Here is a 22,388-nt window from a genome sequence, read left to right on the forward strand (position 1 = left end):
GTGCCGATGATAAATATAAGAAGTGCTCGTGTGCTCACCGGGCCCCAGTGATATGTTGGTGGTGTAGTCACGAAGCAATGACGACCCTCACCTCCTGGCTGGCGATTTTTCTTGTTCTCGGCTATTCTACCGCAGTCTTGCCGTCGCCTGCAACTCCGCCACTGTCTGTCCTTCTTCTACCCCTTGCTGACTATTCTCACGTCTTGTTCTTTGTCGACATAGGCAATGAATTAGATAGGAAAGGACACAAAGTTCACCTTGCGTCAACGAACCAGTATGAAACTTTGCTGGCAAACTACCCCTTCACTTTTCACGACATCGGAGTCGCTGATTGGGCTCCTCTTAGTTACCAAAACGCATCCGACGTCATAAGTTTCTTTGCGTGGATATTATTGGAAAAGAACGTCGCCCAAAGAAAACTAATGTGGTCTTTCGTCAAAACGATACCAAAGGACAAATTTGATATCATTATTGTAGACAACGATGTTCTGGCAAACTTTCCCGACAACTGGCGCAATTCTAATGCGACTTTAGTTGTCGTTAACACGTATCCTTCATACCGAGAAGACCCGTCATATAGCCACATCAGCAGAGGAACTTTTCAAGTCACTTACATGGAGAGTCTCTTTGACTCAACAATGCATATGGTAAAGGCACTGTGGACGGTGCTCCTCTTGTATGGGAGAGACAATCAAGCCGTTCTTTTTGAAGCACTTCGCTCTGATCTCGATCAGGGTCAGGAGCTTCATATTATGCATACTATACCGGGCTTCCATCATCCTATTGATTTCCCTCAGCTTCAGAAGTACGTCATAGTGGGGGTTCCTTTGAGTGACAAAAAATTAACTCATCAAGGAACTAAAAGCGTACAGATATGGCTCAATCAACTACGACGAAACGACGTAGTCGTCTGCATGTCGTTCGGAAGCATAGGCTATCACACAAAATTAGAGGAGATAGTCAAAGGAGTTTTGGTTACCTCTAATGCCACTAAAATAATTCTCAGTCATCGCTATCCCGAACGACTTGCAAATACATTCAAATCTGAAATTCGCTCAAAACGACTTGCCGTATTCAATTGGATTGATCAGAGGAAAGTACTGGCTCATCCAAAGACAAAGTTGCTCGTAACTCATGGAGGAATTCACAGCATCGTCGAAGCTCTCTCACAATCGCTACCACTGCTAATGATACCCTATTTTGATTCATTTCAGGAGCAGGTCCTGAACTGCCTGCTCGTTCAAACGCGCGGTGTTGGAGAGATGATTAAAAGCGGGAACGTTAACCAGAAACGAGTAAAAGAGAAAACGAAAAAGCTACTTGCCAATTGGGAGAAATACTCCGTGAAGGCGAAAGCGCTATACAAAACGAATCTCCTCGCCGGAGGAGCGAAAAGAGCCGCAGACGAGATAGAAAGGGCTTGGCTGCAAAAACGCTATAACTTCAAAACTGAAAAGGCGCCGGATACGCCTGTTTTGGTTCGACTCCTGGGAATAGCAACAGCGATATTTTTCCCAAAGATTGTACTAAAAATCTGTAGGAAATGTAGGTGCAAGCGCAAAACGGACTAGGAGTTATAGTTAATAGGTATCGAAGGGAGAGGGAGGAGGTTATAGTTAGACTAAATGGTACATTTGTTGGCTCAGTCAGAAAAATTGAGTAATATTGAGAGGCGGTTACTTTGGAACCGGCCTCCGTGATCTGTTGCATACACGATTACCTCTCTTGTCGCGAAGTCCGGATGAACTTCGGTTGCCCAGTTCGTGTAGCGAATTCGTCGCAGTACATTCGCGTAAAACGTCTCGTCAGCGAGTCCGGCAAGCGTCAGATCGAATCGCGACGACGAGACAGATACGCCCGACGCTTTGAGCTGGTTGGTCAAACGCGTGTCGCTGGGCAGATCAATACTTTCGATGCACTGATTCTCGGAAGGCAAGAATCGAAGGCAGTCCATTTGAACGCGATTGAAAATCCTCCCCGGCAAAATACTGAATCCCCACAGTCGACCGGTAAAGCGTCTACTGTAAGGCAAAGAGCCAGGCGATCCTAAGTAGATAGTGCACTGGCTGCTCATCTCAAACCCAGCGACAAGACTACCAGACATCACCATGGTATTCTCGTTCACGTATTTCTGCAGCTTGGAGCGAATTTCCTTCCCGTCAACGTACAGAAGAGCTCTTCTCCTTCGCAAATTTAACACGAGATGGTGCCATCGTCCGTCGTCGATCATTGCCTCAAAGACGGCGTGTGTTTGTCGTCCCTTAGCCGTATAGACAAAATTGATCGTTCCTTCTCGGGCGTTGACTTCGAGTCCGAAATGAATTTGAGATTCCAAAACACAGGCAAACAAATAGCCGACGGTTTTCTCGCGAGAAACGCTGACGTACGTCGTAAAAGCGATTGACGTCGTCGTAGGCGGCATTTTGCCGTCGAGTAGGCGATGCGTCGCGACCGAATCCACTCGAACCGGCGGCGAATTTCTCAAGTGAATAATTCCATCGAAATTGTCCATCGATTCTAAGAGGTCGGCATCAACGAGAGACGGGGACAGGACGTGAAACATGCTATTGTCGTCTACGCAGAAGACGTTACGGTTCTCAACGCGACGAGCTATTTCGCACTCGTGCACTGTTCCCGTGAAGGGTATGATGAATCTCGGCAATTTTTTCATCTCGACCCGAACTAAATCGATCGTCCGCGCCAGTCCGTCGTCAACGAAGTTGACGTCATTTAGAGGCTCGAATTGTCGTATTCTTTCCGCGTTAGAAACGTTCTTCGTTATTTCGTCTGCTCGCATTGTGATGTTTCGTTGCCGAAACTGAGGAATACGAACTTGAGCGCTTTCCTCCAGTATGAACTCGCCATTTTCGACGGTCAATTCAATTCGCCGCAGCCCTTCCAACGGGAACGGATGGAGAATCGAATACAAGATTTTCGTCAGGACCGTTTCGAACGTCTGCGGAAAAACCTGAGCGTCGATGCGAAGTGAATTTCCACCACCTTGAGTGACTCGGACGCTCGATGGTAGGCCGGCAGAATCGACAGACAATTTTTCCATGCATCGTAGTAGACATTGCAGTTTCGCTTGACTGACAGCGATTTCTGGTACGAGAGCAACCCCGGAGAGATCACCTACAATTCCCTCAAGATTTCGTCTCGTTTCCGCCTCGCTGTGCATGCCTCCTAAACTGACTTTGCTTTTCTCAGAAGAGATCGTTATACGACCAGGCAGCTGCCATCCTGGCTGAATCAATTCGCCGTCGACGTAGAGATGAACGAGCGACGATTGGCAGACAATTGCAACGTGACGACGCTCGCTGCGAAACAGAACGAACCAGTTGTAAGTCAACTTTCGCCGTCCCACTGCAACAGTAAGTCCCACAAATCTCTGATTAACAAAAACGGACAGAAGAGGAGACGAATCGCCAGGAATTCGTTTGTCGAAGACTAGTCCTCCGCGAACGACTTTTATCCAAAAGGCAATAGTGAAGCGCAAGCCAAACTCGGATGGCAAAACCTCGGCAGGAATCGTTTTCGAGCGTCGATCAAAGATAAACCAATGTCGACCGCCGTCTCGCTGACCTTGAGCTAATCCTCGCGTCCACTCCAAATCTCTCGGCAGCAAGTCGATTCCCGAGGCGATCCCGCACTGCCTGAGAGCGATCAAGACGTCGTACGTGCTTCGAGCACAACTGTCGGATTCCACGCGAGCGACGACGCTGTATAACGAAAGCGACTTGTCCTCGTCGATAAAACGAACGACCGGAACGACGACGGCACTCTCGTTTCGTTTCGTCAAAATTGACGGCTTTTTCGATATCGACAATTCGGGCGGATAAAAGTTGGAGTTTGGCGGAGCGAGTGTGACCGCGCGAGAAACGAAATGATCGCCGTCGTTGGCGACAATCGATATCGTTCGCGGGTTGCCTTCGCGAAGAATCGGCCGATACGGTCGGGTAAAGATAATTTCGCGAAGCGCCGCTTCGATTGCTGTCGTCGAATCGGCCGATATCGTAAGACCCATGTGGAAATAGTGCACGGATACGCCGGGAAGTGTAACGGGAAGGACAAGGCCTTCTCCGCAATTCAAAGTGCAACTGATTCTGACTTGATCGGCGACGTGCGCCTGACTAACGGAGAGACCCCACAACGAGCCGCTGAACGCTCCGCCTTCCGAGCCGAGTCCGGCTCCGATACGGAACACGCGAGTCGATGAAATGGACAGGGAAACGAGTCGACTCGGGGTGCGATCGGCGGTGATTTTGTTGCCGTCGACGTAGAAAATCAAGTTCGCTCTATCGGCGACGATCGCCAGGTGATGCCATCCATTGTCGTCTAGACGCAGAAAGCGAAGCGTTCCCAGGTTGACTTCTCCATAGCGCTCTCGCGCGCGGATTCGATATCGAAAAGCGAGGTAGCGATCGTTTTTCCCTCGTCTCACTTCGACGGCGTAGAGAAAATAGCTGTCATCGACGACGAGACCGAAGAGACTTCCTTCTCCGTCGTCGATCTTCGCCCAACATTGAAGCGTGAACTTTTGCCACCGGGTATTCGTTATCGTGTTCGCTTTAACGTCGATTTGTTCGCCTTCCTTGCCCGTAAAGGAGACGATTCTCCAGCGACCTGAGCTCCGGCTGCTCGGCACGTTGCGACTGCTCATCAGAAAAGCCGTGAAATCCATGCACAAATTCGATGCCGGCGACAACGAACCGGACTGACAATTCGTACCAGTGAACGGAGAAACGGGTCCGGACTGCGACGACAAGGTCACGTTGACGACGTGAGTCCAGCCGAGAGTGCCGTCGTTGTCCGTGTAGTTAGCGGCAGCGGCGAATTTGAACTTAGCACCGGCTACTTGATAGAGAAATCGGTTTTGTGGAAGAATCAACGACGGAGCGTTGTCGTTTTCGTTTAGAATTCGAACCGATATCGTGGCGTCCGTCGATCGAGCCGGCTCGCCGAAGTCGGATAACGTCACGGCGAAGGTCAGCAGACGATCACCGCGATCGTAGTCGAGCGGAATCAGCAGAAAAACGTCGCCGTTTTCTGTCACGTTGAAAATCGTCGCGTTCGGAGATGCGAAAGCGATGCGTCCCGAGGGTCCGTCGTCGAGATCCGACGCTTCCAATGTCGCAAACGACCGATTCAACGCGTTCCAAGATTCGCTGAGCACTAAGGCACTCGTGTGCAGAACGGGAGCGTGATCGTTCTCGAACCAGATTCTCACCGAGAGACGATACGGTCTAACGGACGCCAGTCCGCCCCCGTCGGTAGCCGTGACGGCGATATTGATGCGAAAGGGAAGCGTCTCAAAAGTTCGATTCGTCAGACTCACGACGCCCGACGAAGAGATGTTGAATCGGTCGTTGTCGACTGCGTAGGAAACGATCGTGTCGCTCGGAGATCCAGGAAAATCGCCGTCTCTTGCACGAGGCACGGTGAAGAATCCTTTTGGGCCGACTTCGATAAAGTCGGAAAATCTTAAGCGCACTTCTTCGCTGGCCGGGTCTTCGAAATACGGCGGCGCATTCGTGTCGATGACGAACACGACAACTCGCCACTCGAAGGAATGGGCTTCTTTTATCGATGCCGGACGATCGCGTACGAGAACGGTGAAGTTGTAAACGGTGCCGGGACGATCGTTGAGCGTCTGATTCAATATCATACGACCGCTCGTCGGTGTCGGTATTGCGAACGGCAAATCGATGTCATCTTGAATATAGTAATAAATCGAATCGTCGTCGTCGTCGTCGAACGCTTGAAGCACAAGGAGAGGCAGATCGGACGGCAGGCGATCCCACTCTACGAAAACACGACGCTCTGGCACGGGTACGTGCGCCTCGTCTTCCACTTCTTTATCCCTGACGCCGGGTATGGGAGAATTATCATTGATGTTGGTCACGACGATTTTCACCGCGATTTCGTCCGAAGGCGTCGTCCATCTTCCCCCGTTGTCTCGAGCGCGGACGGAAAATACGAAAACGCGATCTTTCTTCTCGTAGTCGAGCCGTCTAGTGTTGAATATCTCCCCCGTCGGAGTCACGATAAATGGAACCGGGACCGAAGAATTCATAGCGTAGTTACCTATCTCTCCATACACTCCGTCGTCGTCGTCGGTCGCTTCAAGTTGGAACAGCTTTGTCCTCGGCATTTCTTCCTCGACAGTTGTAATCGTAAGGGTCGATGTCGCAAAGCGCGGAGAAAACTCGTTCACGTTCACTACGACGATCCAGATGAGCGTCTGGCTGGTTAAGCCGCCTCCGTCCGTCGCTATCAAATTGGCGGTAAATTGCCGCGTCGATTCGTAATCCATCATCGCAGCATTGGAAACGATTCCGATGCCAGTTTCGCGATCAAACGACAAAACGTCAATGAGGTCGCTTTGAGTGGAAAGAGAGAGAAGTCCGTTCGACCCGCTATCGACGTCACTAACGTCGACTCTCAATCGCAACGTCCAACGCGGCTTTCCTTCGTTGACCGACGAAAGATAAAACGATTGAAGGAATTCAGGCGATTCGTTCACGTCTTCGACGTTGACGATCACCGTCTGATACGAAACTAGTCCTCGTCGCTCTGCTCGAATAACGAACTCGTACTTCGTCTGCTTTTCGTAGTCGATACGTGCGATCAAACTCAGTCGACCTTCGGGGGTCAAATGAAACGCCGACGGTACGTCGTCACTGCGAACGATAGCGGGGAAAGCGGCTATCGGTGCGGCGATTCGGAACCAGTAAAGCTGAAATCCAGGCTGAGCGTCTTCGCGAACAGAGAGCTCCAAAGAAGGAGACGAAAATCTCGGTGGAAGATCGCGCTGTCGTACGATCGAAATCCTGATTTCTACTGGCTCGCTTTCGGCGCCTCCGCCGTCAGTCGCGACTAGATTGAACGCGAATACGATCGCTTCATTTGGCATTTTAGCCGTTGTGATAACGTGGCCCCGGTTGTTGACGGCAAAAGGAACGCTGACGTCCGCAGAATTTTCAATTCGGTACGTGACTGCATTGAAAGGCTCATCTCTGTCCTTATCAAAGGCGGTGACGTTTATAACACTGCTTCCGCTCTCTGTCAATCGACCGATTTTTGCTTCGTAAATAGTAGAAGAAAACTCCGGAACGAAATCGTTAACGTCGATAATGCGAACAGTGATGCCGGTGTCGGCACATAATCCGCCTCCGTCGCACGCTCGCGCGGCGAAACGATAAACGGAGTCGTCAGATTCTGCATCAAAGGAGCGAATCGCTTTGATTTCACCCGAATCTGATATGTGAAAAGGAACGTCGCTAGGACTGACCCGGTATTCCGCTATTTCGCCGAATCTCCCCTCGTCTTCGTCGTAAGCTTCGACCGTACCAATGACGACGTTAAAATCCGCGTTCTCGGATACGTTTATGACCGGTAGACTGTCGTAAAATTTCGGTCGATTATCGTTGACGTTTTCAACGTCAATAAAAAAGGACGACGGCTCGTCGCACGTTAAATCCTCATCAGAAACGGTAACATTAAATCGGTAACTCTGCACCGACTCAAAATCGAGAGATTTCGTCAGAAATAATTCGCCACCGACGATGTCGAACACGCTTTCGTCATCGTGCAAAATAAACGATACGTTTGACGGCAAAGTCGCGTCTGTTTCGACGATTTCTATTTTCAACAGAGAAGCCGTCAGCGAGGTATTTTCCGGAACTTTCACGCGATACCGACGAAGCAGAGGACACGGAGCAACATCGCGCACGTCGGTCACGTATACATAAAGATGAGCGCTGCTCGTCAAATTCGCCGAATCTTTGGCCTCGATGACAAATCTCCGTTCTCTTGGACCCTCTTCGTAGTCCAACTCCCTCGTGACGATCAGTTCGCCCGTCGTTTCGTTGACGGCGAACGCCGACGGCTTTTCGTCTGATTTCAAAAAGTAACGAACGGTCGAAAACGACGCCGAAGCGTCTCCGTCGACGGCGACGAATTGGTGAACGATCGCTCCGATAGGGGTGTTCTCCGAAACGGTCAAATTAAAAATCGGCTGAGTGAGAACGGGTTTCACGTCGTTCGTGTCTTCCACGCCGATCGTCACGTTTGCCGTAGCCAAATTGCCTCCGCCGTCAATAGCGACGACTTTCAATCGAAAAACGGCCGGCGATGTTTCGTAATCGAGGCTCCGTTCCATATAGATTTTGCCCGACGTCTTGTTCAGGAGAAAAGGGCCGTCGCCCGCTTCCATTTCGTATCGAACGGTCGAAAATCGTTCGCTTCCGTCGGCGTCGTTTGCCGAGACGACGAGACTCATGTCCATCGTGTTCTCCTTCACCATCATTTCATAAATTTCATTGGAAAAAATCGGTGCATGATCGTTGACGTCGATCGCGCGTACACGAACTCGGGCCGGCGTAGCCGACCTGTTTCCGTCGCTATCGTAGGCGTGGACAAGCATCTCGTATTCCGTCGGGTCTCCCTCGAAATCCAAGGGTCGTGTGGTAACCAAAACGCCCGTTCTCGTTTCGATACGAAACGGCAACGGCGAGGTTTCATCGTTCGTGGCAATCGCGTAAGTAATTTCGAATTTTTGCGCTTGACTGTCGACGTCGGCGTCGGTTGCCGTCAGCGAGACGACAGTCGTTTCACCAGGCAAATTCTCCTCCACGGAGGCGAAATAGGACGTCGGATTGAAAACGGGAAGATTATCGTTGACGCCAACTACGTCAACGACGACCGCAGCCGATCGTCGAGAGTGACGTCTCTCATTCAAAACGCGAACGCGGAAACGAAAACTTTGACTAACCTCGTAGTCGACTTTCCGAGTCAAGAACAATTCTCCCTTCGAGTTGATTGTAAAGGGCACCCGGCCTTGCGATATGGTAAACGTGAGGACATCGTCGTCGTCGCCATCCGGATTGATAACGTTGAACGTCAGCAGAGGTAAAGACGGAAGCGTGTTTTCCACCACAGTCGCATCATAGCGACGACGTCCGAGAAATCGTGGCGGTTCGTCGTCGATGTTCTCCACAAATATGGTCACGTTCGCCGGTCGAGAATCTTTTTCTCCGTCGCTGGCTATGACCTCAAGTCGTATGACTGATTCTGTCTCATAGTCCAGAGTCTTCTTCAGTATTAGAAAGCCATCTCGGTCCAATTCAATTTTTTCGTGTTCGATTAATAGCTTGTAGATGATTTTGTCGTCTCTGTCTGCGTCTACGGCGCGAACTCGAAGTAAGGCTGCGTCCGGAAAGCCGGTTGCCGGTGCGGGAAAAGAATTTTCTTTGATCGCTGTTTCGTACAGTAATTGATCAAATTCGGGGCGAAATTCGTTCTTGCCTAATACAAGAACGTTGACGGTGACAGGAACGATTGACTCGAGTCCGCCTTCGTCATACGCGTAAACTTTTACGGAGTAGAAATGTTCGTCTGACTCGTAATCGAAAGCTCTTCTGTTTGTCAAGATAGCCTTTCGAAAATTCTCGCTGTATGCTACTTTGAACAGAGATTCAAATTCGATGACTTCTACGCGAGAAATAGCGCTGTGATTAAACGCATCGCTCTTTTCGGGTCGATCGTCATCGGCAATGAATAGTAGAACGTTTAGAGTTCCGGCCGGTTCCGTTTCCGCGATTGAAACGTTGTACGAGGTAGTTAAGAATCGCGGGCTATTGTCATTCACTCCTCTGACCGCAATACTGACGCTGGCATTCACCGGACTCGAGAAAACGCCGTCAAAAGCGGAGATAGACAACAGAAAGTTCGTCTCCTTTTCGTAGTCCAAAGAACGAAGCAGAAGAACTGCGCCTGACTCGGTAACCGCAAAAGGACTACCCGCATTGCCCTCCACGTGATAGTGCACGCTGTCGCCATCCGCGTCGGTGACAGACAGCAAGAAAACCGGATTCAGCGAATCCGGAGACGCGTTTTCGGCAATTTCAAGTTGAATCGTAGATACGGAAAATTTCGGAGCATTGTCGTTGACGTTCAGTACCTTGACTACGACGCTAGCCGGTTTTCCCACTCGACCGCCTTGATCAATGGCAATAATTTCGAACGAGATTGGATCAGGTGTACGCTCGTAGTCGAGCGACTTGGCAACCACAACGTCGCCTCTTTCCGTCACCAAAAACGAATTCGTTTCACTATCGCTGGAAACATTTACGATTTCGTATCGCATGACCGAAGGTCCAGCATCGGCATCGGTTGCCGTCGCGTTTAGAATTGTCGTCCCGATAGGCACGTCTTCAAAAATTTCGCTAGACAGCGTAGGCGTCGTAAACACTGGCGCGAATTCATTAACCTCTTTAATCGAGATAGCGACCCCTGCTGTCGCCACCCGTCCTCCACCGTCGACAGCTTCGACCGCAAACGACCACAGCGTATCGCCGCTTTCATAGTCAAACGTCTCGGAGCTAAGAATTTCGCCAGTGAAGCGATTAATCGTAAACGGGACCGAATCGTCGACGAGGCGGTAAGAAATACGGCTGTAATTTTCTGACAAGTCGGCATCGTTCGCAGTCGCGACGACGACGACGAATCCCGGCTCGACGTTCTCGTACAGACTTCCCGAGTAAAAGGATGCCGTGAAATTCGGATCGTTATCGTTTTCGTCTTCCAAATTTACGATTATGAGAACGGTTCCGTTGCTTCCTGACAAATCGCGAGCAGTGACGATGAAGACAAACATTTTCGGATCTGTTTCGTAGTCGAAAGGACGACGGTTGACTATTTTGTTTTCGTCGACAATTTCAAAAGGAACGTCTCCTTTTTCAACAATGTCATATGCGGCGGCCACCTCGCCTTCGCTGCTGACATTTAGACGAAGCCAATCCGGAGACGCTATAGAGTTCTCCTTCAAAGAAACGACGTAGCGTTCCGGAGAAAATTCGTTCGCGTTTTGAACGAAAATCGTCAACAGAGCCGGAGCGTCGAACTTTCCATCACTGACGTTAATAATTATCTCATATATTGACTTCGTTTCGTAGTCTAAAGGTTCAATTAGGTAAATGTCCCCCTTTGATGTGACCTCGAACAAATTCGAATAATTCAATAGATTATACGACAGTTTCTCACCGTCTGCGTCCATAGCGCGTACACTCAACAACGGAAGCATCGGCAATCGGTTTTCAACAACGTAGACGGAATAATTGTGACGAGGAAAGTAAGGCCGGTTATCGTTGACGTTGACAATGGTGATTCTGACGGTAGCCGGACGCGGCGAAACGAGCCCGCCGCCGTCAACAGCCTCCACGTCAAATTCGTAGAATTTTGAATCGCTTTCAAAGTCGAGTAGTTTTGTTGCAAAAATACTGCCGTCGTTGGAAAGCGTGAAAGGTGGGAGGACGTCGGTGAGGGGCACCACGTAGTAGTCTGTAACTTTACCGAACATAAACCCGCCATCCAAATCGTTTGCTTTTATTCTTCCAACGGGTATTGACAAATTTGATTGATTTTCTTCTATGGAATATTCGTAGGTCGCCTTCAGAAACGAGGGAGAGTGTTCGTTTACATCCAATAAGCGAACCAATATTTCAGCCGTCCCGAAACGTCCTCCTGCATCACGAACTGCTACAGTTAAATTCCACAGCCGAATGCCTGACTCGAAATCAAAAATTTTGGAGTTGGCTAGAACGCCACTGTTTGACAAGAAAAAATGCTGGCTCGGATAGACCAAAGTAAACGTCAAATTTGCGCTGGAGGAGCACGTGGGCGATCGATCTCTATCGCTAGCTGACAGCTGCCAAGTCCGTTGCGAATTCTCGTTCAGCTCGAAGTTGTATCTAGGAAGAGAAAATTCGGGGATAAACTCGTTGACGTCGACCATTTCAATTTCTATTCGAGCCGGCTTTGCGGAAGTCATTCCTCCCCCATCGCGTGCAAGGAGAGTTAAAGCGAATCGGCAAGGATCTCGCTCATAATCCAACGACCTCGAATTGGTTATAAACGCCGCGTCGTCGGCAACCTGGACGACGAACGGCACATCGAGTTCGACAATTTCAAAGGTCAACTTCCCGTTTGATCCGACGTCGGGGTCAGTGGCGCTGACGGCGATTTTTAGCGATCCCTTTGGAGCGTTTTCAAGAACTCTTCTGTCGTATGAACTTTTCACGAAATGAGGAGCATCGTTGACGTCGACCACGTTAATGACAATCTGCGCTCTTTTTTGAGACGTGTGAACGCCGTCACTTACGTCGGCAAGCAAAACGTGTCGAGACCGATTATTGAAGTCCAACTCTCGGATGACGAACAATTGCCCGTCGGCAGTAAGTTTGAAAAACGAATCCACGTGGGCGAGTGCAAACGACAAGGTATCAATATCTCCGTCAGGATCGACAGCATGCAGACGAAGAATTGGATTGGACGAAATAATTTTCTCTGGAACGAACATCTCGAATCTCGTCTGATTAAATGCCGGAGCGTTGTCGTTGACATTCACAATGTGCAAGACTAGTTCGAGAGGTCGACGTGACCGCAATCCCCCGCCATCTAGAGCGTAAACGCTACGAGTTATTGTCTTTTCGCGCTTCTCGTAGTCAAAAGATTTTAATACGTGCACCGTGCCCTTTGGAGTGACGACGATAAGTCGGTCGTTCGGTTCAACTGCGTAGCGCACGACTCGTCCAAACTTTCCCGCGTCGTCGTCGTAAGCAATCAGCGTCGTCAAATCGAGGTGTCTCGAGCCTTCGTTGACGTCAAATTCGAGTTTTTCCCTCTTGAAGTAGGGTCGATTGTCGTTTTGATCTATAAGGCGCAAGACGACGGTCGTTTGTAGCGGACACGCCACGTTTCCGTCTAGCACGGAGACAGACAGGTGAACTTTTCTTCCCAACTCGTAGTCAAGGGGCTCTTTTAGAAATAGCGCTCCGTCGCTTCGTACGTGGATGACGGGACTCGTTTTGAATACGATTTGGCCAGAAGAATCGGAGGATATTCTCATCTTAATTGTCATCAAAGGATACGGTGGAACAGAGTTTTCCGTCACAGTCGCCTTCAGTAGCCTCTCTTGCGGACAAGACGGAGTATCGTGAACGTCAATGACTCGTACGTCAACAACGGTAATTCCCGTGCGATTTCCACCATCGGTTGCAGCGACAGTGAACGTAAAATTCGTAAAAGACTCGTAGTCTAGTCGTCGTCGAAGCCTGACGGTCCCAGAAAGAGCGTCAACCGAAACGGGTAGCACCTCAGAACTTTCTATAATGTAATAACGAAGAGACGATGAGCCGAATAGAGGGCTTACGTCTCCATCGGTAGCGGTCACATTCAGTATCGCCGTTCCGTTCACCACGTCCTCAGAAACGTTTACGCGATAGATGAAAGAGTCAAAAACGGGTGAATGATCGTTCTCGTCTTCGACGCTTATTAGAAGTTGAGACGGAAGAGATTTCAATCCTCCTTCGTCGCTCGCGACGACGAAAACGCTGAACGCCTTCGGATCGGTTTCGTAATCGAAACTTCGCTTGAGATACACTCGGCCTGTCACTCTATTTATCTCGACGACTTCGTGCGTAGGAACGATGGAAAAATTTGTCCCGTTACCATCTGAGTCGCGGTCAGGATCAGTGGCAAAAATTCGCAATTCCAAATCTCCTATATAGTTTTCCGGTACGGCTACGGCGCGCGGCGGAGTCACTATGGGAGGAAATTCGTTTTCGTCTGTAAGCTTAATCACAATCGTCGCCGGTCGCTCAGATCTCAAACCCGCTGGACCATAGGCAATAACTTCGAGGTGAAATTCTGAATCGTCGGCTTCCGCGTTTAATTCCCTCTTGGTCGAAACGATCCCGTTGGACGTCAAGTTGTCTGTCTGTATCGAGAAAATCGACTGGTTTCCCCGCGTGATTTCGTAAGTCACCAACAGTTTAGTCGGATTGTCGCGATCAAAAGTGCGAAGTCTGTAAGTCCAACTTCCAGGACTGATATTCTCCGCTATTTCTGTATAATGATTTAATTTTCTGAATTCCGGAGGGAAGAGATTTATTTCCTCGAAAATCGCTTGAATTTCTGCTTCAAAGGGACACGACAGATTTCCATCAGTTGCCAAAACTCTCAGCACTTCAACGCGAGGAGGCCCAGAAAAATTCGCCAGCCGAACTTCAAAGCGATCATTAATCAAAAAATCCCGAGAAGAGGAGACGAAGTATATTTTCAAATTCTCGGTGTACCCGTCCGGATCATCAATGCGAAGTCTCAGAAGAACGTCATCTGCAGACACCGTCCAGTTGACCGCAAAAACGTAACTCGAGCGAGACGGACAAGGAGGAACATCGTTCACATCTGTGACGTTAATGACAACCAACGCAGTAGCATTCCGTAAGCCGTTGTCTTTAGCACTTACAACGATGCTGTAGTCTTTCTGGGTTTCGTAGTCGAGACTCTTCGCTAGTGATATCCAACCGGTTCTTGGGTCGACGATGAAGGGAGAACCGGTTTCGTTAAGAATAGAGTACGTCAGTGAATTGAATTCGGGACTCAAATCGCCGTCAAAGGCTTCCAGCTCCAAAATCATCGTTCCCACGTGAGCGGATTCGGCGACAGACGCGTCGTAGCGACTTGGACGAAAAATAGGCGAATTATCGTTCTGATCCAGGAGAGCCACTATCAGACGAGAAGTCGCAACACGAGATGACTTGACATACGCCGTCAAAGTCAAGTTGAAAAGAGTAATACCCTGTTCGTAGTCAAGACCGCTTCCTCTGATTTCTCCAACGCTGGGATCAATTACAAAGCGAGATGATTGCCCGCCTTCTAAACCATAGACGAGAGACTTGTCCGTCGACACCGTTCCAGAAAGCCGGTTAATGATTCTCACACGAAGGAGTGGAGTTTCTGTGTTTTCCTCCACTTCGACGAAGTATTCAGGCAACTCGAAGGAAAATTCCACCGGTTCTTTACGAGCTATCGTCACTAAAGCAGGAGACGCCGACCTCAAGCCGCCGCCGTCGTAAGCGTCGATCGTGAGATTTTGAGAACGATACGTAAGCCAGGTAATAGGAACGACGTTCGTCACGACACCGAATCCCGAGTCGGGATCGACGCCAACGGAAAACGGCGTCCCTGATTCTCGTATTTCGTAGCGTACAACGTCGCCGAAATTTCCCTCGTCAAAATAACCAGAAATTTCCTCTGCGCCAGAATTGACTAGCCCCGCTTCGGTCTCGCTCTTGACGCCATCGAGATCATTGTCGGTGGCAATCACAGTGATTTCGAGTTCGAAAGCGCTCAGATTGCTCGAGATTGCGGCCGAATAAAACGTGGGATCAAAGCTGGGTCGATTGTCATTCACGTTCTCCACCACGATCGTTACAGTAGCGGGCAAATTTGACGTGAAAGTGCCGTCACTCACGAACACGTTCAGCTCAACGATCTGGCGAGATTCATAGTCCAAAGGACGATAAAGAAAAACCTCGCCTTGCTCAGTTACCCTCGCAGGTGCAGAGTCATTGTGCAGGATAAATTGGAAATCAGTCAAGTTGCCGTCGTCGTCGGTTACAGCCAGCGCGGCGAGCGGTTCCTTGGAAACGACGTTTTCCGTCACTTTCGCGGAGTAGCTACGTTTTTCGAAACGGGGCGGATTGTCGTTCGCGTTTTGAACCTTTACGATGACAAGAGCCGGCTGACGACTCCGCCAAACGCCGTCAAAAGCCGAAATTAGTATTTCGTGTCTCGGCACCATTTCAAAATCCAGACTTTGGCGCAATATAACCTGCCCGTCCCTCGAGACAAGAAACAGGTCTTCCGGCACTTTCACAGACTCGTAAACAACGTCGTCGTCCTGGTCATCGTCAATCGCTTTGACCGTCGCTATAGTAAGGCCCTGATTTGAAGAGGCGTTTTGGGCAAGAGGAAAAGTGTTTTCTATTATTTCCACTATGATTAGCGTGTCAAGAAACCGAGGCCGATTGTCGTTAACGTCTGTGACGAGAATTTGGACGGTAGCTGTATCTCTCTCTCCTTCGCCGTCTCGAGCAACTACGTTCATTTGAAACGATTTCATCGTCTCGTAATCAAGAGATTGGGAAACGGAAACGTCGCCGTTCAACGGATTTATGACGAAGAACGCTGGAGACGCCACAAATTCGTACGTAATAGTGCCATAGAGTGTGCCGCCATCGGCATCGGCCGCCGATACGCTTCCGACTACCGTTCCTTTTGCAGTAGACTCGGGAACGCTCCACTTGTACGATGTCCTAGCGAACTTTGGCGAATGCTCATTGACATCTGTTACTACGACAATCGCAAAAGCCGTCGTCCTGAACCCTTCGTCGTCTTCGGCGATTATAGTCACGTTGAAAAAGTGGGGATCGCTTTCATAGTCAAAAGAGTATCTATTTCGAAGGTGACCCGTCGAATCGATACTGAATACGTCCGAATGAGTTTCGAGTTGGTAGCTTACATGACGACGGCCGTTGCTAGCCTGAACGGAGACCGCGAAGTTGTCTCCTTCTGCAACGCGGATTTCTGTAGGAGAGTGTGACTGCGGTGAGCTTTGTCTCATTATTGTTAAAAAAATCAGAACCGTGGCGTTTTTCTTCCACGGTCCGTTGTCGATAGCCGCCACCGTCAAATTGAGAAGAGACGACTGACGAAAAACGTCGCCTACCCGAGTTACGATGAATAGCTGCCCCGATTGACTGTCAATAGAAAAAAAAGATCGACCCGATCCGCCTAAGATGACGTACCGAACTTTTTGCTCCAAATCACCGTCAAAGGCAATTAGAGGATTTCCCACGGGGTCACCAGGACTACTATTTACATCAACTTCGATTTCCAATAGAGGAGACGTAAACGATGGAGTGCTTTCTACTTCCAGAAACATCGTGTTTGAAACGATTGCTGTCCCTTGCGTTTGATTCCTCGTCGCAACTTCACAGTGGTACGTTCCTTCATTAGCCTGGACAACGCGAGAGCGAAACCACTCCCGGACGCTGAAAGACGTCTTTACCAGTCTCTCGTCTCTGTACCATTTGACGACAGCGTCGGTCGCGATTTCTGGGCAAACGGGACAGACTAAATTTGCAGATGAACCTTCGTCAACGACAATGTCTTCCAGAATATCGGTGAATGCCAAAGCATTGGAACTGCAAGACCTAACAACTAAAGAAATACTCTTCGACGTTACTCCGCCGGCTTCCGTTTCAACTCTGTACGCGTAGTTCCCCTCACTCGCACTGGTAACATTGGTGATTCTCAGTGTCTTATTAACTTCGCCTTTCATAGGATTTCCGTCAAGAAACCACTGATAGACGGCCAGCTGTCCTCCAGTATCCGCTTCAGCGAAAAGATTAACAGACGTACCAGGGGCGACCACCAGAGTATTGGGGTAGAAAAATTCGGGAGGAAGAACAGGCAAAACTACACAAGAATCGGAGTAAGCATTAGACAATCAAGTAGAAACGTTACCTTTGCAGTCGTCCAGAGAATCCACGCCCGACGTCATTACACAGGATTTGGCCTTTTTAGCCATCTCCTTTACGTCGACTGACCAGGGTAAAAACGGTTGAAGCTCCACTCCTTCAAAATTTCGGAGCCCGTACACGTGATCTGCCCAAAAGTTCCTCTCCGCCCGCAGTAGACGTCCATTTTGCGACGGAGAGCGAACTTCCAACCGAGCTCCGTGGCCAAAATTATTCTGCTTGATACTGTGAGTGTATTTCTCAGAAGGAAGCTTAAAAACTAAGCGGGTGTCGTCTTCGAATTGATTGCCGTGTAGAACCAGGGACCTCACCTTGACGACGTCAATCGACACAGCGCAGTCTACGAAAGTATTTCCTTCAATTAAAACTTTGCCTCCTGTCGCCAGAGAGATGGCCACATCCGCGCCAACAAATTTTGACGAGACGATCACAGTTCCTGTCGATTGTTTTATACTGAACGCAGGAGCTGAGCCCCAATAAGCAGATACATCCAAATCCTGTAGGGTGACATGAGAGGCGTTATGTCCAACAGTGAGTAGAGGACCACTTTCATTTGCAAAGGATCTTCGTAGAACAAGGTCAGCCACTAAGCAATTGCTGCGCTGAATATGCAGCTGCGATCTCACGATTGGTCTGTTTTTACCGACGAGACGAAGAGTTTGAGATATAGTTATCTTTCCTTCACTGTCATAGTCTCCTTCAGTTATAAGAATCGTGTCCCACGAACGAGCAGTGTTCACCGCATCTCCGAGAGTCTCGAAATCTACTGAATAGAAACTGAGCGATATCGTCCGGTCAATGCAGTAACCAGAGTTTTCAGGAGAAGAATCGGCTTTTGATAGCGCTAGTTCGTACTTCAAGTCGGTCGTTGCGCGGTGATTCACAGAAAAGTCAGCGTTATATATGACAGCTTCAATCGCGCTTTCGGGAAACCAATAATTGCCGGCTGCTGACTTGATATTCATTGCTCCGAGCAAACGAGAACTTAGCGTGACGGCAACGTCGTAAAATGCGTTGCCGCTCATTTCGAATTCGCCTCGTTCGAAATTCTGAAGGGCCAATGCATGCCGACAATACTCCACGCGGTTTCCACTGAAGTTCAGATAGCTGAAAAATGACGCATTGACGCCAACGCGACAGTTTCTGAAGACTGACCGCCGAACGTCAACGTTGCCTCCGCCAGCCACGGTTTTCAATCCAGTTGCCCATCCGTGAAATTGGACACCGCACAACGACAGGGAAGAGTCAAACGCTTCGGCTTCAACTCGAATGGCGACGTCATCGCTTCCAAACAAAAACATATCGGCCAACTTGAAACGTCCCCGTTCGCCTTTCAATGTAATCGCAGCTCCGGACGAAGTGAACATCTTTATTCCTCGTATCGAAACGCTTCCAGTCGCCTCAACAACAAACCGTCCGTGAAACTCCGTTCGATTCGAATTCCCCACCAACGACAGGTTCTTCCGAATCACCAAGACCTCTTCTCGATAAACGCCGGACTGAAGACGAAGCGTCGCTCCTTCGAGAGCCATGTCAACGGCGTAACGAAGCGCGCCGCGGCGCACAATTAGCCGTCTCCCAATCCAACGCTTGTCGCATTCGACACTTGTAGTCAAGTGCTGAACTGAAGGGAAAGGAGTAGCGTCAGGCAACGACGTCAAAGCCGGTTCAACGAGAAATCCTTGCTCCATATCAGGACCTGGATAGACATCTCCTTCCGACCAATAGGTTGAGGCGACGGATGCGTTCGCTTCGCCCCAGAAATTCTCTCTTGCATCAATTCTATAGCCCTCTTTCTGGGATTGAAGAAGACGTCGAAGAGCATAGCGGTTACGCGCAAAGACGTTCCCGCGGATCACGACATTGTGCGAAGAGCCTCGTTCATCCGATACGTCAAGAGCAAATTGGTTCATTCTGAAAACGTTATTGGTGATCGTCAGATTTGCCGCACTATCGACACCTAAAGCTCGATTGTTGCTTTCAAAGACGTTGTTCGTTATGACGATATTTTGACTTCGTCCGGTCAAGTCAATTGCCTCGTGCCACGACGTAAACAACGTGTTGGAAATTCTCAGTGATTTTGCCTCGGCTGAGAACGCGATGCCGGCGCTATTGTTCAGTCCCAGACGATAATACGGTCCATTGAACACGCAATTCAATATCTGCACTCGATGATCATTAATCTCTAGTCCACGTTGATGAAGAGAAGCATAGAACGTGAAGCCCTCCAAAGAGACGTCACTTGCAATCGTCATCAACGAGATAATAATTGTTTGATAAGGTCCATCACTTGACAGAATGTGTAGTGATTTATTTACCGTCAGTCCGTCGTACTGACCGGGAAAGACGAGGATTATAGAACCAGTCTCAGCTGCATCGACTGCCGACTGAATGGTTTGATGTCTCTTGGCAGCACCCACTTCAATGACGGAAAAACGACTGAGGGAAGTCCAATTTCCAAGAGTGCTTTCTGACCAGCGCAACTGAGCGTCCGGTATCCATTCGCTGAGCCATTTATCCTTACCGATGAATTCGGGTTTGCTGAAGAGCAATCGTATGTCAACAGGACCAGTCAGTAAGGATTTCAAAATGACATGGCGTCTGTCGATAGGAGTGATGCTTCTTCCGTCAGGATTGTCCGAAATGGTGACGTGGAATGCGACGAATTCGTGGCCATTTCTACGTTCAACGCTAATCTAGAACACAGGCTAGCCATTTGTCGACTCTATGGCGTCTGTAGAACCTCGATTGTGGCTCTCAACTTGCTATTCTCGTCGAATAGAGATAGAAATACGTTGCCGTTGGGCTTCGCTTGCGTCAGATCTACATCGTACCACGTCGCGCAGACTCTAGAAATACGTCACGCGTGAAAAAAGCGTCTGATTGCCGCGATACGAACCGATTCCGCGTCAACGCGCGTCGAGGCGTTTGCGAAGAGCGCGCAAACGCTAATTGAACGGAGCCCGGATAAACGTCGTCACCACCGCCAAACCTCACCACTATCCGTCCCGTGATCGAAGCCACGACAATCACCCGACTGCTAGTAGCACGATCTTGATCGCCTCTTCGTTTTATCTAAAGAAAGAAAGTAAAAAACGAGAGAAGATGCATAAAAGAAAACCTTACCGCGCGAATACCGACGCCCAGTACCCTGAACTCATACGCATCCGACGATAAAACATAAGTACCTTTCGCCTGTAGTGTGCGAAACGTAAGCCTCCTCGTCGTTTCGTCCCAATCAGCCGAATTTCCCAACAATCGACCGTGCGCGGATGTAAAAGCTATAGTACAGTTTCCACACGACGACGAGGACGGCGAATTGCAGTGGGGATCTAAGGAGCCGGCACTATTTTCTCGTGCACGCGTAAATCCCATTACTGGGCGATTAGTACTTGCTTTTGACTAGCACGGTGACCACGTTGGATACCAATGCGCTATCTCTTTGTGTCGATCTAAAACCGCTTCCCGTGCAGCGAAACGCGTAGGGCGATTCGTCGTAGTTTGCCACGAAAGTGAAATTATTGGCTTCTCCCCCTCGAACGGCCACGCGAGTCTACAAACGGGGGGGGCAATGCAACAGTAATTGGTCATGTATAAAGGTAGAATTGAACCTCGGCGTGAATCCACCACAATGTTGTCATTTTGGTGGCATTTATGGTTTTGCACGATAGGCGAACCAGACTTCCGTTTTCCACAGACGTCTGCTCTGGCTCAGCGATGAGTAGAGCTCCTAAACGAAGAAACAACATGATCGTCGAGATAGAAGACTTTCGTCTCCCCCTTTCACCACAATATGGACACGCTTGGGCAGATCAAAAAGCACCGAAGTGCCATTGTATCCCTCCCCCCCTTTTTACCGCAATCAAAATCGTCCAAATGCAAATTCTCGATTGCTCTTTTATGAGGCCTTTGACAAGATCCCCGCAAGGCCAAGCTCAAGTTTCGCTGCTGAATCAGTCGACGAATGTTGCAGTCGCAGACGAGAGGATTGCCATCCAGATACCTAAGCATCCGCTGTCTTATAATAAGCGAGAAAAAATAAGAAACTCACAAGCCGCTCAGCAGTTGCAAATCGGCGAGTTCTCCTGGAACGAACTGCAGCCCAGTCCGCGACAGATCCCTACCAAAAGCGAGTGAACGGTCGCGTAGGACGAAGTACGAAAGCAAAACAAATCCACGAAGCCCCCATAGGCGGCACGTGAGCGTCTTAACCCCCCAAAACGCCACACAAGCCTTTCGCGTAACTTACAGTATAAAAGGTACGTCAATAGAGGACAACGCTTGGGCGGACGGCAACGGCGTAGAAAGACCGGAGCAGTTGACAATTGCGATTCGACGTGAAAACGTGTGACGGTCGTCGATGCGTTCCATTGGGCATCGGCCTATCCAATTGTGTCCCCATACCCCAGCCAACCCCAAAAGGAGTCCCAGATAGAACATCAGAAGGGAGGCTGACAGCTGCGGCTAAACTGACTGCACCGCAATCGGACTCTATGTTGATATACTGCACTTAGCATATAAGCCTCTCCTTTTGTACGAGTGCTAAGTCCCGGAGAGACGTAGCACGCGTCACGCATAATAGAATAAAGGACGTAGAGGTCTTTGACTGACGCCACACTATAGAGCATGATTCTTCCTTTTTACTCTATGTTGTGTAACTCTCTCACCTAGCATATTGATTTGATCAATAATACACTGTAGCTGTCATCTGCCTCTCCTTTCAATGTTAATTCTTGGACACACGACGCCCATAATAAATCTGTATATCAGTCGTGGGGCCTTCCTTTGTCTACTCCACGTAACAAAGCAGAACTAAACAACAACTACACATATTATTTTTTTCGGTGGAACGGGTCTTTCAAATTGGTTACACTGTAGACTAACTAAATCTAGTATGGTCACGGCCTAATCAAGAGAGTTGCTGTATGGAGTTTTAAGGAGTTTTTTGTAAAACGTCTGACTGAAGTGGTGGGATGGAGTTTTACTATATTGAAACTATGG

The 22,388-nt window shown here is 49.2% G+C and overlaps 2 protein-coding genes across 3 annotated transcripts; one reads left to right on the forward strand and one right to left on the reverse strand.

Annotated features, from left to right (window-relative positions):
* The first annotated feature begins 77 nt into the window (after nucleotides 1-77).
* LOC136192177 (2-hydroxyacylsphingosine 1-beta-galactosyltransferase-like) lies at nucleotides 78-1,571 on the forward strand. The gene has a single exon (XM_065980696.1). It carries the CDS (start codon nucleotides 78-80, stop codon nucleotides 1,569-1,571), a length of 1,494 nt encoding a protein of 497 aa, XP_065836768.1.
* LOC136192097 (protocadherin Fat 3-like) lies at nucleotides 1,489-22,387 on the reverse strand. 2 transcript variants are annotated; one of them, XM_065980605.1, is made up of 11 exons: nucleotides 22,055-22,387; nucleotides 21,637-22,004; nucleotides 21,439-21,507; nucleotides 21,245-21,390; nucleotides 20,999-21,117; nucleotides 20,784-20,940; nucleotides 20,514-20,719; nucleotides 20,287-20,462; nucleotides 20,131-20,236; nucleotides 17,374-20,083; nucleotides 1,489-17,325 (listed from the first exon to the last, which is right to left on the reverse strand). In XM_065980605.1, exons 2-11 carry the CDS (start codon nucleotides 21,825-21,827, stop codon nucleotides 1,643-1,645), a joined length of 19,563 nt encoding a protein of 6,520 aa, XP_065836677.1. In that variant the 5' UTR covers nucleotides 21,828-22,004; nucleotides 22,055-22,387; the 3' UTR covers nucleotides 1,489-1,642. The 2 variants fall into 2 exon arrangements, with proteins under 2 accessions (XP_065836677.1, XP_065836678.1); XM_065980606.1 differs by lacking the exons at nucleotides 21,439-21,507; nucleotides 21,637-22,004; nucleotides 22,055-22,387 and having other exon boundaries at nucleotides 21,175-21,322.
* Nucleotide 22,388: the final 1 nt, after the last annotated feature.

This window comes from Oscarella lobularis, chromosome 10, assembly GCF_947507565.1.
Source record: "Oscarella lobularis chromosome 10, ooOscLobu1.1, whole genome shotgun sequence".
In the NCBI taxonomy this organism is placed as follows: Eukaryota; Metazoa; Porifera; class Homoscleromorpha; order Homosclerophorida; family Oscarellidae; genus Oscarella; species Oscarella lobularis.

Excerpts from the sequence above, each read along its gene's own strand:
- LOC136192097 (XM_065980605.1), bottom strand. The coding sequence starts at position 21,827 with ATGTTCTATCTGGGACTCCTTTTGGGGTTGGCTGGGGTATGGGGACAC. Across the intron at positions 21,508-21,636 it reads ATTGACGTACCTTTTATACT|GGATCTGTCGCGGACTGGGC; the intron begins GTAAGTTACGCG and ends CGCTTTTGGTAG. Across the intron at positions 21,391-21,438 it reads TTGCAACTGCTGAGCGGCTT|GTATCTGGATGGCAATCCTC; the intron begins GTGAGTTTCTTA and ends GCGGATGCTTAG.
- LOC136192177 (XM_065980696.1), top strand. The coding sequence starts at position 78 with ATGACGACCCTCACCTCCTGGCTGGCGATTTTTCTTGTTCTCGGCTAT.